The sequence below is a fragment of the Oncorhynchus tshawytscha genome, unplaced genomic scaffold (assembly GCF_018296145.1).
Source record: "Oncorhynchus tshawytscha isolate Ot180627B unplaced genomic scaffold, Otsh_v2.0 Un_contig_242_pilon_pilon, whole genome shotgun sequence".
Taxonomy (NCBI): domain Eukaryota; kingdom Metazoa; phylum Chordata; class Actinopteri; order Salmoniformes; family Salmonidae; genus Oncorhynchus; species Oncorhynchus tshawytscha.
Window position 1 is genome coordinate 204,289 of NW_024609593.1, and position 17,346 is coordinate 221,634.

The following is a 17,346-nucleotide window of genomic DNA, read 5'->3' on the forward strand; positions in this document are numbered from 1 at the left end:
ATAATAACGTTTTATTTTCCCTTCTTGGTGTTTTTCTAACTGACACGACATAATATTATCTCCAAGGTGCGTTTGTGAAAATACAAGCTACTACATTTCCCACAATTCATTTTGGTTATCGTCTGTTTTTTTGGTCGGTGATTGGTTCGAGTTTAAGAAAGATAGGGGCGTTATCTACAGGATTTTAACCAATCGGTGCTTGCTTATATGAACTTCCTGCTCGGTAATTGGCTCATAGTTGAAACCTTCCCATGTTGCTTAGCGGCTGCAGCTTGTAATTTCAAATCGTCAGGACCAATCACAGGCGGCTGTAACGACCGGAGCAGCATTTAAACTTACAGCCAGCTAGTTGACGCTGTTGGTCAAACGAAGAGCCAAGTACACAGCGGCGGTGGGAAAAACTCATTTATTACCTTTTGTTTTGTTTTTGCAACACTATTCAAGTATATTTAGTTAAATCGATTGATTATTGGGTATCGTACGCTACATTTGAGCTAATTTGGGGCACCTGAATTGGTTAGTTTTGATTTGAATTCAAGTGGTTTTGCTCGGAAGGGTGGATGATTGGCTAGCTAGCCTGTCTCAAAGTGAGATATATATATATATATATTCGATTTATTTTATTTTTTAAATTATATATTTTTTTCTTAGATATTTTTCAACTTGTATCTTTTTTTCTGTATTTTTTTTTGTTTTCGTTAAACCTTTAGAGCACTTTTTATAATTTTTTAATAATAATATATAAAGTATGAGTGCGCCGGTCGCCAAGGCGGTGAATCCGTCGACAAACGTCGACCCCAAATCGGCGCCTCTCAAAGACATCCCTGATATTCTCCTCGATCCCCGGACACTGAAGAAATACAGCCGGGGACGATTCCTCGGGAAAGGAGGCTTTGCCAAATGCTACGAAATCACAGATATGGAAACCAAAGAGGTTTTCGCCGGTAAAGTCGTCCCCAAATCCATGATAGTCAAACCTCACCAGAGGGAGAAGATGAGCTCTGAAATCTCCATTCATAAGAGTCTCGACAATCCGCACATTGTGGGATTTCACGGCTTTTTCGAGGACGACGACTTCGTGTTTGTTGTGTTGGAAATTTGCAGGCGACGGGTGAGTTGATTTTTGTTCATTGATTTTTTAACATTTTACTTAGATAAGTTGTTCTTTGCTAACAGTGTATTTTTACTAGTTTACTGTAGCTTGAAACTTCCTAGTCTAGTCAACGAGACTTGCTGTTAACCACAACTTGTCCACAGGGTGACTAGCTGGGATTATATAAGTAGTTTTATGTTTTACTTTTGTGCTTTTGAATGAAAGTTATTTACAACTCGTGAACTTTAAAAGTAGTTATGAGTGTGTAAACTACTGAAAGCTGTTTTTCTTGGCATGACAACTTAGGTTAAGTACATGTCCCCCCCAATCAGACATTCAGAAGTAAACCCTAAGAAGACAAGTTAGCCTAATGAGTTTATAATAGTTGCTAACCCCCCTGTCTGTGTCCTTCCCAGTCTCTGTTGGAGCTGCATAAGCGTCGTAAGGCTGTAACGGAGCCGGAGGCTCGGTATTATATGATGCAGCTGGTTAAAGGCTGTCAGTACCTCCACAACAACAGAGTGATACACAGAGACCTGAAACTAGGAAACATCTTCCTCAGCGACGACATGGATGTCAAGATAGGTGCGCAGCGCACACATAATGTACACCACTACACACACTCCGTGTACGACTCGCTGCAGAATGTACACCAGTACACACACGATGGGCTGGTTCAGAATGAACACCAACAAATAGTTTGACACTGGGGCTGTATTCATTAAGCCTCTATACTCACCTCTGTACAGCACCTTATCTAAACACATATCTGGCTTCTCCCCAGGTGACTTTGGCCTTGCCACTAAGATAGAGTTTGATGGGGAACGTAAGAAGACGCTGTGTGGAACACCGAACTACATCGCCCCGGAGGTTCTCTGTAAGAAAGGACACAGCTTCGAGGTCGACGTCTGGTCTCTGGGCTGTATCCTGTAAGTGAAACGCAGACTAGAACAAATGTCGCAGTGTCTGTTTTCAAACTAAATCTGGTCACAATACATTTAATCTGAGCAATAAAGCACATTACTACTTACTAATACACATCTTGTTTTAGTCATTACATGGCAACAGATGAAGATGGGGCTGGTAACACATCTGTCATAGTGGCTTGTGGACCGTAAAGGGAGACGATACATATTCACCATCTCCCAATACTCTATCTGGGTCCAACAGGCATCATACTGACTACCTCAACACATTTAATACTATATCTGGGTCCCCCAGTTGGACCACCTCAACACATATTTAATACTCTATCTGGGTCCCCCAGTAGGACCACCTCAACACATATTTAATATTCTATCTGGGTCCAACAGGCATCATACTGACCACCTCAACACATATTTAATACTATATATCTGGGTCCCCAGTAGGACCACCTCAACACATATTTAATACTATATATCTGGGTCCCCAGTAGGACCACCTCAACACATATTTAATACTATATATCTGGGTCCCCAGTAGGACCACCTCAACACGTATTTAATATTCTATCTGGGTCCCCCAGTAGGACCACCTCAACACGTATTTAATATTCTATCTGGGTCCCCCAGTAGGACCACCTCAACACGTATTTAATACTATATATCTGGGTCCCCAGTAGGACCACCTCAACACGTATTTAATACTATATATCTGGGTCCCCCAGTAGGACCACCTCAACACATATTTAATATTCTATCTGGGTCCAACAGGCATCATACTGACCACCTCAACACATATTTAATACTATATATCTGGGTCCCCAGTAGGACCACCTCAACACATATTTAATACTATATATCTGGGTCCCCAGTAGGACCACCTCAACACATATTTAATACTATATATCTGGGTCCCCAGTAGGACCACCTCAACACGTATTTAATACTATATATCTGGGTCCCCCAGTAGGACCACCTCAACACATATTTAATATTCTATCTGGGTCCCCAGTAGGACCACCTCAACACGTATTTAATATTCTATCTGGGTCCCCCAGTAGGACCACCTCAACACGTATTTAATATTCTATCTGGGTCCCCCAGTAGTGGTCTGTATTGTAACAGGCTCCATCTCTCTCAGGTACACTCTGCTGGTTGGCAAACCTCCATTTGAGACGTCTTGTCTGAAGGAGACCTACAACCGCATCAAAAAGAACAACTACACCATCCCCTGGGTGAGTTAACACCACCCATACTACTACACCATCCCCTGGGTGAGTTAACACCACCCATACTACTACACCATCCCCTGGGTGAGCTAACACCACCCATACTACTACACCATCCCCTGGGTGAGTTAACACCACCCATACTACTACACCATCCCCTGGGTGAGTTAACACCACCCATACTACTACACCATCCCCTGGGTGAGTTAACACCACCCATACTACTACACCATCCCCTGGGTGAGTTAACACCACCCATACTACTACACCATCCCCTGGGTGAGTTAACACCACCCATACTACTACACCATCCCCTGGGTGAGCTAACACCACCCATACTACTACACCATCCCCTGGGTGAGTTAACACCACCCATACTACTACACCATCCCCTGGGTGAGTTAACACCACCCATTCCTACTACACCACCCCCTGGGTGAGTTAACACCACCCATACTACTACACCATCCCCTGGGTGAGTTAACACCACCCATTCCTTCTACACTATCCCCTGGGTGAGCTAACACCACCCATTCCTTCTACACTATCCCCTGGGTGAGCTAACACCACCCATTCCTTCTACACTACCCCCTGGGTGAGCTAACACCACCCATTCCTTCTACACCATCCCCTGGGTGAGCTAACACCCATTCCTACTACACTACCCCCTGGGTGAGCTAACACCCATACCTACTACACTATCCCCTGGGTGAGCTAACACCACCCATACTACTACACCATCCCCTGGGTGAGCTAACACCACCCATTCCTTCTACACTATCCCCTGGGTGAGCTAACACCACCCATTCCTTCTACACTATCAAAGGTCATCTGTTTTTATGACAGTTTCTTCATCTTTTCTCCTACGTTTTTGTTCTGTAGCAAATCAACCCTGTGGCGGCGTCTCTGATCAAGCGGATGCTGCATGCCGACCCGTCCCAGCGGCCCACCGTCTCCCAGCTGCAGACCGATGAGTTCTTCACCGAGGGGTACATCCCCCTGCGTCTCCCCACCACCTGCCTCACCGTGCCCCCACGCTTCTCCATCGCTCCCTCCTCTCTGGAGCCCAGCCAGAGACGCCCGCTCACCGCTCTCAACAACAAGGGTTAGATTCACACTACGTAGGGGTCTCCTTTCCTTCAGCCTGGGGTTTAGTGTCAGTCTCCTTTCCTCCCTTCCTTTCCTTCAGCCTGGGGTTTAGTGTCAGTCTCCTTTCCTTCCTTTCCTCCCTTCCTTTCCTTCAGCCTGGGGTTTAGTGTCAGTCTCCTTTCCTCTCTTCCTTTCCTTCAGCCTGGGGGTTTAGTGTACTACAGTCCCTTTCCTCCCTTCCTTTCCTTCAGCCTGGGGTTTAGTGTCAGTCTCCTTTCCTCCCTTCCTTTCCTTCAGCCTGGGGGTCTAGTGTCAGTCTCCTTTCCCTCTTCCTTTCCTTCAGCCTGGGGTTTAGTGCCAGTCTCCTTTCCTTTCAACCCTCTCCTTTCCTTCAGCCTGGGGTTTAGTGTCAGTCTCCTTTCCTCTTCCTTTCCTTCAGCCTGGGGTTTAGTGTCAGCCTCTCCTTTCCTTCAGCCTGGGGTTTAGTGTCAGTCTCCTCCTTTCCTTCAGCCTGGGGTTTAGTGTCAGTCTCCTTTCCTCCTTCCTTTCCTTCAGCCTGGGGTTTAGTGTCAGTCTCCTTCCTTTCCTTCAGCCTGGGGTTTAGTGTCAGTCTCCTTTCCTTCAGCCTGGGGTTTAGTGTCAGTCTCCTTTCCTTCCTTTCCTCCCTTCCTTTCCTTCAGCCAGGGGGTTTAGTGTCAGTCTCCTTTCCTCCTTCCTTTCCTTCAGCCTGGGGTTTAGTGTCAGTCTCCTTTCCTCCCTTCCTTTCCTTCAGCCTGGGGTTTAGTGTCACCTCCCTTCCTTTCCTTCAGCCTGGGGTTTAGTGTCAGTCTCCTTTCCTCCCTTCCTTTCCTTCAGCCTGGGGTTTAGTGTCAGTCTCCCTTCCTTTCCTCCCTCCTTTCCTTCAGCCCGGGGTTCTAGTGTTCCTCACACCTTTCACTTCAGCCCTGGGGTTTAGAGAGTCAGTCTCAGCCCTTCCTTTCCTTCAGCCTGGGGTTTAGTGTCAGCCTCCCTTCCTTTCCTTCAGCCTGGGGTTTAGTGTCAGCCTCCTTTCCTTCCTTTCCTTCAGCCTGGGGTTTAGTGTCAGTCTCCCTTCCTTTCCTTCAGCCTGGGGTTTAGTGTCAGTCTCCTTTCCTTCCTTTCCCTTCAGCCTGGGGTTTAGTGTCAGTCTCCCCTTCCTTTCCTTCAGCCTGGGGTTTAGTGTCAGTCTCCCAGCCTTCCTTTCCTCCCTTCCTTTCCTTCAGCCTGGGGTTTAGTGTCAGTCTCCCTTCCTTTCCTTCAGCCTGGGGTTTAGTGTCAGTCTCCTTTTTCCCTGGCTTCCTTTCCTTCAGCCTGGGGTTTAGTGTCAGTCTCCCTCCTTTCCTTCAGCCTGGGGTTTAGTGTCAGTCTTCCTTTCCTCCCTTCCTTTCCTTCAGCCTGGGGTTTAGTGTCAGTCTCCTTTCCTCCCTTCCTTTCCTTCAGCCTGGGGTTTAGTGTCAGTCTCCTTTCCTCCCTTCCTTTCCTTCAGCCTGGGGTTTAGTGTCAGTCTCCTTTCCTCCCTTCCTTTCCTTCAGCCTGGGGTTTAGTGTCAGTCTCCTTTCCTTCCTTTCCTCCCTTCCTTTCCTTCAGCCTGGGGTTTAGTGTCAGTCTCCCTTCCTTTCCTTCAGCCTGGGGTTTAGTGTCAGTCTCCTCCTTCCTTTCCTCCCTTCCTTTCCTTCAGCCTGGGGTTTAGTGTCAGTCTCCCTTCCTTTCCTTCAGCCTGGGGTTTAGTGTCAGTCTCCTTTCCTCCCTTCCTTTCCTTCAGCCTGGGGTTTAGTGTCAGTCTTTCCTCCCTTCCTTTCCTTCAGCCTGGGGTTCTAGTGTCAGTCTCCTCCCTTCCTTTCCTTCAGCCTGGGGTTCTAGTGTCAGTCTCCTTTCCTCCCTTCCTTTCCTTCAGCCTGGGGTTTAGTGTCAGTCTCCTTTCCTCTCTCCTTTCCTTCAGCCTGGGGTTTAGTGTCAGTCTCAGCCCTTCCTCCCCTTCCTTTCCTTCAGCCTGGGGTTTAGTGTCAGTCTCCTTCCTCCCCTTCCTTTCCTTCAGCCTGGGGTTTAGTGTCAGTCTCCTTTCCTCCCTTCCTTTCCTTCAGCCTGGGGTTTAGTGTCAGTCTCCTTTCCTCCCTTCCTTTCCTTCAGCCTGGGGTTTAGTGTCAGTCTCCCTTCCTTTCCTTTAGTGTCTGTGTCTCTTCAGCAGGGACAGAGAAGGTGGAACAGAAAGATGAGCCACTGCTCAGAGAGATTCCCGAGGCCACAGACTGCCACCTGAGTGACCTGCTGCAGCAACTCGACACCTGCAACGCTGCCAAGCCCTCGGAGAGAGGACTCATACGCATGGGTACGAGACACACACACACACACACTGCCAAGCCCTCGGAGAGAGGACTCATACGCATGGGTACGAGACACACACACACACACTGCCAAGCCCTCGGAGAGAGGACTCATTCGCATGGGTACGAGACACACACACTGCCAAGCCTTCATAGGGAAGACTCATTCCCACAGCCCAACATATCGACCTCTGTTAGGTATGACATGCTGTAGACAGGGTTCCTCTGACCCCTGACCTCTAACCCCTGTGTTTCCAGAGGAGGCAGAGGACCCAGCCTGTGTCCCCATCTTCTGGATCAGCAAGTGGGTCGACTACAGCGACAAATACGGACTGGGTAACCACTCTTTGTCACCATGGCAACCCCGTATCACCATGTCAACCCTGTGTCCATGTGATGCTCTCTGTCACCATGTCAACCCTGTGTCACCGTGATGCTCTCTGTCACCATGTCAACCCTGTGTCACCATGGCAACCCTGTGTCCATGTGATGCTCTCTCTGTCACCATGGCAACCCTGTGTCACCATGGCAACCCTGTGTCCATGTGATGCTCTCTGAATGGAGGGTTGTGTGTAACCTCTGACCTCTGTTGCAGGCTATCAGCTGTGTGACAACAGCGTGGGGGTGTTGTTTAACGACTGTACCAGGATGATCATGTACGCTGACGGAGACAGTCTTCAGTACATCGACAAGATGGCTGCTGAGAGCTACCTCAGTGTCCGCTCCTACCCTGCTACGCTATCCAAGAAGGTTAGCGTCGCTGCTAGTGCTTCTCTATGGCTGTGGCTAGCATCAGGCTAACTTTCGGATAGCATTGGGACAAAAGTCCTTAGCCTCTTGGGTTAGAGCCTAGCTGACCTGTGACCTCTGCCCTCCCCAGATCACGTTGTTGAAGTACTTCCGTAACTACATGTCGGAGCACCTTCTGAAGGCGGGCGCCAACATCACGCCTCGTGACGGAGACGAGCTGGCCCGTCTGCCGTACCTCAGCCACTGGTTCAGAACCAAGTCGGCCATCGTCCTCCACCTCACCAACGGCACCGTGCAGATCAACTTCTTCCAGGTACTCTCCTCTCTCCCTCTCCTCTCTCTCTCCCTCTCTCTTCTCTCCTCCTCACCAAGTTATTGTGTCAGATAATATAGAGATCTCTCTTCTGTAGGACCACACCAAGTTGATCCTGTGTCCTCTGATGGGTGCTGTGTCCTTCATCGACGAGAAGAGAGACTTCCGGACCTATAAGATGTCTCTGATCGAGGAGTTTGGCTGCTGTAAGGAGCTGGCCAGCAGGATGCGATACGCCCGACTGATGGTGGCCAAACTACTGTCCTGCAAGTCCTCCACGCCTCACTGACCAACCACCTCCTCGCTCTGGCCCCGCAGCCAATCACAGCCCAGGGTGGTGGGCAAGGTGTTTACCCCCCCCCCCCTGACTATAATCCACTTCCTGCTGTCTGCTGGCCAATCAGTGCCTGAGGGGTGCTCAGGGTTGTCACAATAAGCCAGTCAGACAGCTGGATCTACCAACGGTCTCTAATGTTGAAACAACGTCTTTATAGTCACACCAAGTGGTCAGTCCCCTTATCTGTCTCTCTGGTCTGTGTTTGTCTGAATTAACAGCCTGTCTGTAATCCACTACCCTGTCTGGTCTGTAGTTCGCCAGGTGAGGTGTGTAACGGACCGTGCTGACAGACTATCATGTTTGTGCTTCTGCCTGTTTTACCTGTTTTTACATGTGGTTTTCAACATGAAGCGTTCCTCTTGTACAGAACTGTCATTAAACACGTTTTAAAAGGTGAATATTCTTCCACATTTAATAAAGTCTTGAAAGAGGTTGTGTGTGAACAGGGTGTGTTACTGTAAACCTAGAATGGTGAGAATACAACTGAAAGGGTGTGTTACTGTAAACCTAGAATGGTGAAGGGAATCCAACTGAACAGGGTGTGTTACTGTAAACCTAGAATGGTGAAGAGAATCCAACTGAACAGGGTGTGTTACTGTAAACCTAGAATGGTGAAGAGAATACAACTGAACAGGGTGTGTTACTGTAAACCTAGAATGGTGAAGAGAATACAACTGAACAGGGTGTGTTACTGTAAACCTAGAATGGTGAAGAGAATCCAACTGAACAGGGTGTGTTACTGTAAACCTAGAATGGTGAAGAGAATACAACTGAACAGGGTGTTACTGTAAACCTAGAATGGTGAAGAGAATCCAACTGAGCAGGGTGTGTTACTGTAAACCTAGAATGGTGAAGAATCCAACTGAACAGGGTGTTACTGTAAACCTAGAATGGTGAAGAGAATCCAACTGAGCAGGGTGTGTTACTGTAAACCTAGAATGGTGAAGAGAATACAACTGAACAGGGTGTGTTACTGTAAACCTATGTTTACATGTTGCTTTGGTTGAATGTTGCGGGAAGGTTGGTCTAATGTAACCATAGACACCTCTGTGCTGTAACTAGGGTGAATGTTTAACTTCAACCCCTGACCACCAGCGCAGAATGAGGGATCATGGGTTCAGTTCACTGCGTAGCCATTTGAACGTTTCCCCTAACTATTCTAGAACGTACTTTAAGGTATGTGTGGCTTGAAGCAGTGAGTGATGTATTTAAAGGGTGGAGCTGACAGCGTCACCCAACACCCCCCGTTTTCTTACATTGCTGTGCAAGCTAGTGGCGTTTTCACATATCTGTATGATCAGGTTCCTGGGGCCTTCGATTCTCCTTTCAATATGTACCTGTATGATCTGGGGCCTTCAATATGTCCCAGTATGATCAGGTTCCTGGGGCCTTCGATTCTCCTTTCAATATGTCCCTGTATGATCTGGGGTCTTCAATATGTCCCTGTATGATCTGGGGCCTTCAATATATCCCTGTATGGTCTGGTTCCTGGGGCCTTCGATTCTCCTTTCAATATGTCCCTGTATTATCTGGAAACGTCTCGGAGCAACAACGGCTCAGCAGCAAAGTGGTAGGCCACACAAGCTCACAGAACGGGAACCTCCGTTTGTTGGAGAGCGTAACTCGTAGAAATTGTCTGTCCTCGGTTGACAACACTCACTACCGAGTTTCCAAACTGCTTCTGGAAGCAACATCAGCACAATAACTCTTCGGGAGCTTCATGAAATGGGATTCCACGGCAGAGCAGCCGCACGCAAGCCTAAGATCACCATGTGCGAAGCCGAGCGTTGGCTGGAGCAGTGTGAAGCTCGCCGCCATTGGACTCTGGAGCAGGGGAAACGCGTTCTCTGGAGTGATGTGAAGCTCGCCCCCATTGGACTCTGGAGCAGGGGAAACGCGTTCTCTGGAGTGATGTGAAGCTCGCCCCCATTGGACTCTGGAGCAGGGGAAACGCGTTCTCTGGAGTGATGTGAAGCTCGCCACCATTGGACTCTGGAGCAGTAGAAACGCGTTCTCTGGAGTGATGAATCACGCTTCACCATTTGGCAGTCCGAAGGAAGAAACTAGGTTTGGATGCCAGGAGAACGCTACCTGCCCCAATGCATAGTGCATTTGTAAAGTTTGGTGGAGGAGGAATAATGTTCTGGGGCTGTTTTTCTTGTAATTTCCTCAGGTTTCTAAAGCTCTCCATCCACTTCCAACTTTCTCTGTAACTTTTGACACGAATCAGCTACTTTGACCACTTATGAACATCTTAGACAAAAAGTTAATGTTGTCATCTTCATCTGGTGGTTAGAGCATTGGGCCAGTAACCAGCAGGTAGTCTAGTGGTTAGAGCGTTGGGCCAGTAACCAGCAGGTAGTCTAGTGGTTAGAGCATTGGGCCAGTAACCAGCAGGTAGTCTAGTGGTTAGAGCATTTGGCCAGTAACCAGCAGGTAGCCTAGTGGTTAGAGCATTGGGCCAGTAACCAGCAGGTAGTCTAGTGGTTAGAGCATTGGGCCAGTAACCAGCAGGTAGTCTAGTGGTTAGAGCATTGGGCCAGTAACCAGCAGGTAGTCTAGTGGTTAGAGCATTTGGCCAGTAACCAGCAGGTAGCCTAGTGGTTAGAGCGTTGGGCCAGTAACCAGCAGGTAGTCTAGTGGTTAGAGCATTGGACCAGTAACCAGCAGGTAGCCTAGTGGTTAGAGGCAGGTAGCCTAGTGGTTAGAGCGTTGGACCAGTAACCAGCAGGTAGCCTAGTGGTTAGAGCATTGGGCCAGTAACCAGCAGGTAGCCTAGTGGTTAGAGCATTGGGCCAGTAACCAGCAGGTAGCCTAGTGGTTAGAGCGTTGGGCCAGTAACCAGCAGGTAGACTAGTGGTTAGAGGCAGGTAGCCTAGTGGTTAGAGCGTTGGACCAGTAACCAGCAGGTAGCCTAGTGGTGAGAGCATTGGGCCAGTAACCAGCAGGTAGCCTAGTGGTTAGAGCATTAACCAGCAGGTAGCCAGTGGTTAACCAGTAAGCAGGTAGCCTAGTGGTTAGAGCATTGGGCCAGTAACCAGCAGGTAGCCTAGTGGTTAGAGCATTGGGCCAGTAACCAGCAGGTAGCCTAGTGGTTAGAGCATTGGGCCAGTAACCAGCAGGTAGCCTAGTGGTTAGAGCATTGGGCCAGTAACCAGCAGGTAGCCTAGTGGTTAGAGCATTGGGCCAGTAACCAGCAGGTAGCCTAGTGGTTAGAGCATTGGGCCAGTAACCAGCAGGTAGCCTAGTGGTTAGAGCATTGGGCCAGTAACCAGCAGGTCTAGTGGTTAGAGCATTGGGCCAGTAACCAGCAGGTAGTCTAGTGGTTAGAGCATTGGGCCAGTAACCAGCAGGTAGCCTAGTGGTTAGAGCATTGGGCCAGTAACCAGCAGGTAGCCTAGTGGTTAGAGCATTGGGCCAGTAACCAGCAGGTAGCCTAGTGGTTAGAGCATTGGGCCAGTAACCAGCAGGTAGCCTAGTGGTTAGAGCATTGGGCCAGTAACCAGCAGGAAGCCTAGTGGTTAGAGCGTTGGGCCAGTAACCAGCAGGTAGTCTAGTGGTTAGAGGCAGGTAGTCTAGTGGTTAGAGCATTGGGCCAGTAACCAGCAGGTATTCTAGTGGTTAGAGCATTGGACCAGTAACCAGCAGGTAGTCTAGTGGTTAGAGCATTGGACCAGTAACCAGCAGGTAGCCTAGTGGTTAGAGGCAGGTAGCCTAGTGGTTAGAGCGTTGGACCAGTAACCAGCAGGTAGCCTAGTGGTGAGAGCATTGGGCCAGTAACCAGCAGGTAGCCTAGTGGTTAGAGCATTGGGCCAGTAACCAGCAGGTAGCCTAGTGGTTAGAGCATTGGGCCAGTAACCAGCAGGTAGCCTAGTGGTTAGAGCGTTGGGCCAGTAACCAGCAGGTAGACTAGTGGTTAGAGGAAGGTAGCCTAGTGGTTAGAACATTGGACCAGTAACCAGCAGGTAGCCTAGTGGTGAGAGCATTGGGCCAGTAACCAGCAGGTAGCCTAGTGGTTAGAGCATTGGGCCAGTAACCAGCAGGTAGCCTAGTGGTTAGAGCATTGGGCCAGTAAGCAGCAGGTAGCCTAGTGGTTAGAGCGTTGGGCCAGTAACCAGCAGGTAGACTAGTGGTTAGAGGCAGGTAGCCTAGTGGTTAGAGCATTGGACTAGTAACCAGCAGGTAGCCTAGTGGTTAGAGCATTGGGCCAGTAACCAGCAGGTAGCCTAGTGGTTGGGGCGTTGGACCAGTAACCAGCAGGTAGCCTAGTGGTTAGAGCATTGGGCCAGTAACCAGCAGGTAGCCTAGTGGTTGGAGTGTTGGACCAGTAACCAGCAGGTAGCCTAGTGGTTAGAGCATTGGGCCAGTAACCAGCAGGTAGCCTAGTGGTTAGAGCATTGGGCCAGTAACCAGCAGGTAGTCTAGTGGTGAGAGCATTGGGCAGTAACCAGCAGGTAGCCTAGTAACCAGCAGGTAGGTGGTTAGAGAGGCAGGTAGCCTAGTGGTTAGAGGCAGGTAGTCTAGTGGTTAGAGCGTTGGGCCAGTAACCAGCAGGTAGCCGAGTGGTTAGAGCATTGGGCCAGTAACCAGCAGGTAGCCTAGTGGTTAGAGCATTGGGCCAGTAACCAGCAGGTAGCCTAGTGGTTGGGGCGTTGGACCAGTAACCAGCAGGTAGCCTAGTGGTTGGAGTGTTGGACCAGTAACCAGCAGGTAGCCTAGTGGTTAGAGCATTGGGCCAGTAACCAGCAGGTAGCCTAGTGGTTAGAGCATTGGGCCAGTAACCAGCAGGTAGTCTAGTGGTGAGAGCATTGGGCTAGTAACCAGCAGGTAGCCTACTGGTTAGAGGCAGGTAGCCTAGTGGTTAGAGGCAGGTAGTCTAGTGGTTAGAGCGTTGGGCCAGTAACCAGCAGGTAGCCGAGTGGTTAGAGCATTGGGCCAGTAACCAGCAGGTAGCCTAGTGGTTAGAGCATTGGGCCAGTAACCAGCAGGTAGCCTAGTGGTTAGAGGCAGTTAGCCTAGTGGTTAGAGGCAGGTAGCCTAGTGGTGAGAGCGTTGGACTAGTAACCAGCAGGTAGCCTAGTGGTTAGAGGCAGTTAGCCTAGTGGTTAGAGGCAGGTAGCCTAGTGGTTAGAGCGTTGGACTAGTAACCAGCAGTGGTAGCCTAGTGGTTAGAGCATTGGGCCAGTAACCAGCAGGTAGCCTAGTGGTTAGAGCATTGGGCCAGTAACCAGCAGGTAGCCTAGTGGTTAGAGGCAGGTAGCCTAGTGGTGAGAGCGTTGGACAGCAGTAACCAGCAAAAAGCCTAGTGGTTAGAGCATTGGGCCAGTAACCAGCAGGTAGCCTAGTGGTTAGAGCATTGGGAGGCAGGTAGCCTAGTGGTTAGAGCGTTGGACCAGTAACCAGCAGGTAGCCTAGTGGTTAGAGGCAGTTAGCCTAGTGGTTAGAGGCAGGTAGCCTAGTGGTGAGAGCGTTGGACTAGTAACCAGCAGGTAGCCTAGTGGTTAGAGCATTGGGCCAGTAACCAGCAGGTAGCCTAGTGGTTAGAGCACTGGGCCAGTAACCAGCAGGTAGCCTAGTGGTTAGAGGCAGGTAGCCTAGTGGTTAGAGCATTGGGCCAGTAACCAGCAGGTAGTCTAGTGGTTAGAGCATTGGGCCAGTAACCAGCAGGTAGCCTAGTGGTTAGAGCATTGGGCCAGTAACCAGCAGGTAGCCTAGTGGTTAGAGCATTGGGCAAGTAACCAGCAGGTAGCCTAGTGGTTAGAGCATTGGGCCAGTAACCAGCAGGTAGCCTAGTGGTTAGAGCGTTGGGCCAGTAACCAGCAGGTAGACTAGTGGTTAGAGGCAGGTAGCCTAGTGGTTAGAGCGTTGGACCAGTAACCAGCAGGTAGCCTAGTGGTGAGAGCATTGGGCCAGTAACCAGCAGGTAGCCTAGTGGTTAGAGCATTGGGCCAGTAACCAGCAGGTAGCCTAGTGGTTAGAGCATTGGGCCAGTAACCAGCAGGTAGCCTAGTGGTTAGAGCATTGGGCCAGTAACCAGCAGGTAGACTAGTGGTTAGAGGCAGGTAGCCTAGTGGTTAGAGCATGGGGCCAGTAACCAGCAGGTAGCCTAGTGGTTGGAGCGTTGGACCAGTAACCAGCAGGTAGCCTAGTGGTTAGAGCATTGGGCCAGTAACCAGCAGGTAGCCTAGTGGTTAGAGCATTGGGCCAGTAACCAGCAGGTAGTCTAGTGGTGAGAGCATTGGGCTAGTAACCAGCAGCTAGCCTAGTGGTTAGAGGCAGGTAGCCTAGTGGTTAGAGGCAGGTAGTCTAGTGGTTAGAGCATTGGGCCAGTAACCAGCAGGTAGCCTAGTGGTTAGAGCATTGGGCCAGTAACCAGCAGGTAGCCTAGTTTTGGAGCGTTGGACCAGTAACCAGCAGGTAGCCTAGTGGTTAGAGCATTGGGCCAGTAACCAGCAGGTAGTCTAGTGGTGAGAGCATTGGGCTAGTAACCAGCAGGTAGCCTAGTGGTAGCCTAGTGGTTAGAGGCAGGTAGCCTAGTGGTTAGAGCAGGTAGTAGCCTAGTGGTTAGAGCATTGGGCCAGTAACCAGCAGGTAGCCTAGTGGTTAGAGCGTTGGACCAGTAACCAGCAGGTAGCCTAGTGGTTAGAGCATTGGGCCAGTAACCAGCAGGTAGCCTAGTGGTTAGAGCATTGGGCCAGTAACCAGCAGGTAGCCTAGTGGTTAGAGCATTGGGCAGCAGGTAGCCTAGTGGTTAGAGCATTGGGCAAGTAACCAGCAGGTAGCCTAGTGGTTAACCAGCAGGTAGCCTAGTGGTTAGAGCGTTGGGCCAGGCCAGTAACCAGCAGGTAGACTAGTGGTTAGAGGCAGGTAGCCTAGTGGTTAGAGCGTTGGACCAGTAACCAGCAGGTAGCCTAGTGGTGAGAGCATTGGGCCAGTAACCAGCAGGTAGCCTAGTGGTTAGAGCATTGGGCCAGTAACCAGCAGGTAGCCTAGTGGTTAGAGCATTGGGCCAGTAACCAGCAGGTAGCCTAGTGGTTAGAGCGTTGGGCCAGTAACCAGCAGGTAGACTAGTGGTTAGAGCAGGTTGGGAGGCAGGTAGCCTAGTGGTTAGAGCATGGGGCCAGTAACCAGCAGGTAGCCTAGTGGTTGGAGCGTTGGACCAGTAACCAGCAGGTAGCCTAGTGGTTAGAGCATTGGGCCAGTAACCAGCAGGTAGCCTAGTGGTTAGAGCATTGGGCCAGTAACCAGCAGGTAGTCTAGTGGTGAGAGCATTGGGCTAGTAACCAGCAGCTAGCCTAGTGGTTAGAGGCAGGTAGCCTAGTGGTTAGAGGCAGGTAGTCTAGTGGTTAGAGCATTGGGCCAGTAACCAGCAGGTAGCCTAGTGGTTAGAGCATTGGGCCAGTAACCAGCAGGTAGCCTAGTTTTGGAGCGTTGGACCAGTAACCAGCAGGTAGCCTAGTGGTTAGAGCATTGGGCCAGTAACCAGCAGGTAGTCTAGTGGTGAGAGCATTGGGCTAGTAACCAGCAGCTAGCCTAGTGGTTAGAGGCAGGTAGCCTAGTGGTTAGAGGCAGGTAGTCTAGTGGTTAGAGCATTGGGCCAGTAACCAGCAGGTAGCCTAGTGGTTAGAGCATTGGGCCAGTAACCAGCAGGTAGCCTAGTTTTGGAGCGTTGGACCAGTAACCAGCAGGTAGCCTAGTGGTTAGAGCATTGGGCCAGTAACCAGCAGGTAGTCTAGTGGTGAGAGCATTGGGCTAGTAACCAGCAGGTAGCCTAGTGGTTAGAGGCAGGTAGCCTAGTGGTTAGAGGCAGGTAGTCTAGTGGTTAGAGCATTGGGCCAGTAACCAGCAGGTAGCCTAGTGGTTAGAGCATTGGGCCAGTAACCAGCAGGTAGCCTAGTGGTTGGAGCGTTGGACCAGTAACCAGCAGGTAGCCTAGTGGTTAGAGCATTGGGCCAGTAACCAGCAGGTAGCCTAGTGGTTGGAGCGTTGGACCAGTAACCAGCAGGTAGCCTAGTGGTTAGAGCATTGGGCCAGTAACCAGAAGGTAGCCTAGTGGTTAGAGCATTGGGCCAGTAACCAGCAGGTAGTCTAGTGGTGAGAGCATTGGGCTAGTAACCAGCAGGTAGCCTAGTGGTTAGAGGCAGGTAGCCTAGTGGTTAGAGGCAGGTAGTCTAGTGGTTAGAGCGTTGGGCCAGTAACCAGCAGGTAGCCTAGTGGTTGGAGTGTTGGACCAGTAACCAGCAGGTAGCCTAGTGGTTAGAGCATTGGGCCAGTAACCAGCAGGTAGCCTAGTGGTTGGTTAGCATTAACCAGCAGGTAGCCTAGTGGTTAGAGTAACCAGCAGGTAGCCTAGCCTAGTGGTGAGAGCGTTGGACTAGTAACCAGCAGGTAGCCTAGTGGTTAGAGCATTGGGCCAGTAACCAGCAGGTAGCCTAGTGGTTAGAGCACTGGGCCAGTAACCAGCAGGTAGCCTAGTGGTTAGAGGCAGGTAGCCTAGTGGTGAGAGCGTTGGACTAGTAACCAGCAAAAAGCCTAGTGGTTAGAGCATTGGGCCAGTAACCAGCAGGTAGCCTAGTGGTTAGAGCGTTGGACTAGTAACCAGCAGGTAGCCTAGTGGTTAGAGGCAGTTAGCCTAGTGGTTAGAGGCAGGTAGCCTAGTGGTGAGAGCGTTGGACTAGTAACCAGCAGGTAGCCTAGTGGTTAGAGCATTGGGCCAGTAACCAGCAGGTAGCCTAGTGGTTAGAGCACTGGGCCAGTAACCAGCAGGTAGCCTAGTGGTTAGAGGCAGGTAGCCTAGTGGTTAGAGCATTGGGCCAGTAACCAGCAGGTAGTCTAGTGGTTAGAGCATTGGGCCAGTAACCAGCAGGTAGCCTAGTGGTTAGAGCATTGGGCCAGTAACCAGCAGGTAGCCTAGTGGTTAGAGCATTGGGCAAGTAACCAGCAGGTAGCCTAGTGGTTAGAGCATTGGGCCAGTAACCAGCAGGTAGCCTAGTGGTTAGAGCGTTGGGCCAGTAACCAGCAGGTAGACTAGTGGTTAGAGGCAGGTAGCCTAGTGGTTAGAGCGTTGGACCAGTAACCAGCAGGTAGCCTAGTGGTGAGAGCATTGGGCCAGTAACCAGCAGGTAGCCTAGTGGTTAGAGCATTGGGCCAGTAACCAGCAGGTAGCCTAGTGGTTAGAGCATTGGGCCAGTAACCAGCAGGTAGCCTAGTGGTTAGAGCATTGGGCCAGTAACCAGCAGGTAGCCTAGTGGTTAGAGCGTTGGGCCAGTAACC

General features: G+C 50.3%; 1 protein-coding gene across 2 annotated transcripts; it reads left to right on the forward strand.

Moving 5' to 3' along the window:
- The first annotated feature begins 315 nt into the window (after positions 1-315).
- On the forward strand, positions 316-8,504 carry plk1 (polo-like kinase 1 (Drosophila)). 2 transcript variants are annotated; one of them, XM_042316127.1, is made up of 10 exons: positions 316-1,111; positions 1,510-1,678; positions 1,878-2,022; positions 3,158-3,251; positions 4,128-4,350; positions 6,538-6,678; positions 6,932-7,009; positions 7,269-7,423; positions 7,554-7,736; positions 7,834-8,504. In XM_042316127.1, the coding sequence occupies exons 1-10, from the start codon at positions 749-751 to the stop codon at positions 8,023-8,025; spliced, it is 1,743 nt and encodes a 580-aa protein (XP_042172061.1). In that variant the 5' UTR covers positions 316-748; the 3' UTR covers positions 8,026-8,504. The 2 variants fall into 2 exon arrangements, with proteins under 2 accessions (XP_042172061.1, XP_042172060.1); XM_042316126.1 differs by having other exon boundaries at positions 318-1,111; positions 6,535-6,678.
- Positions 8,505-17,346: the final 8,842 nt, after the last annotated feature.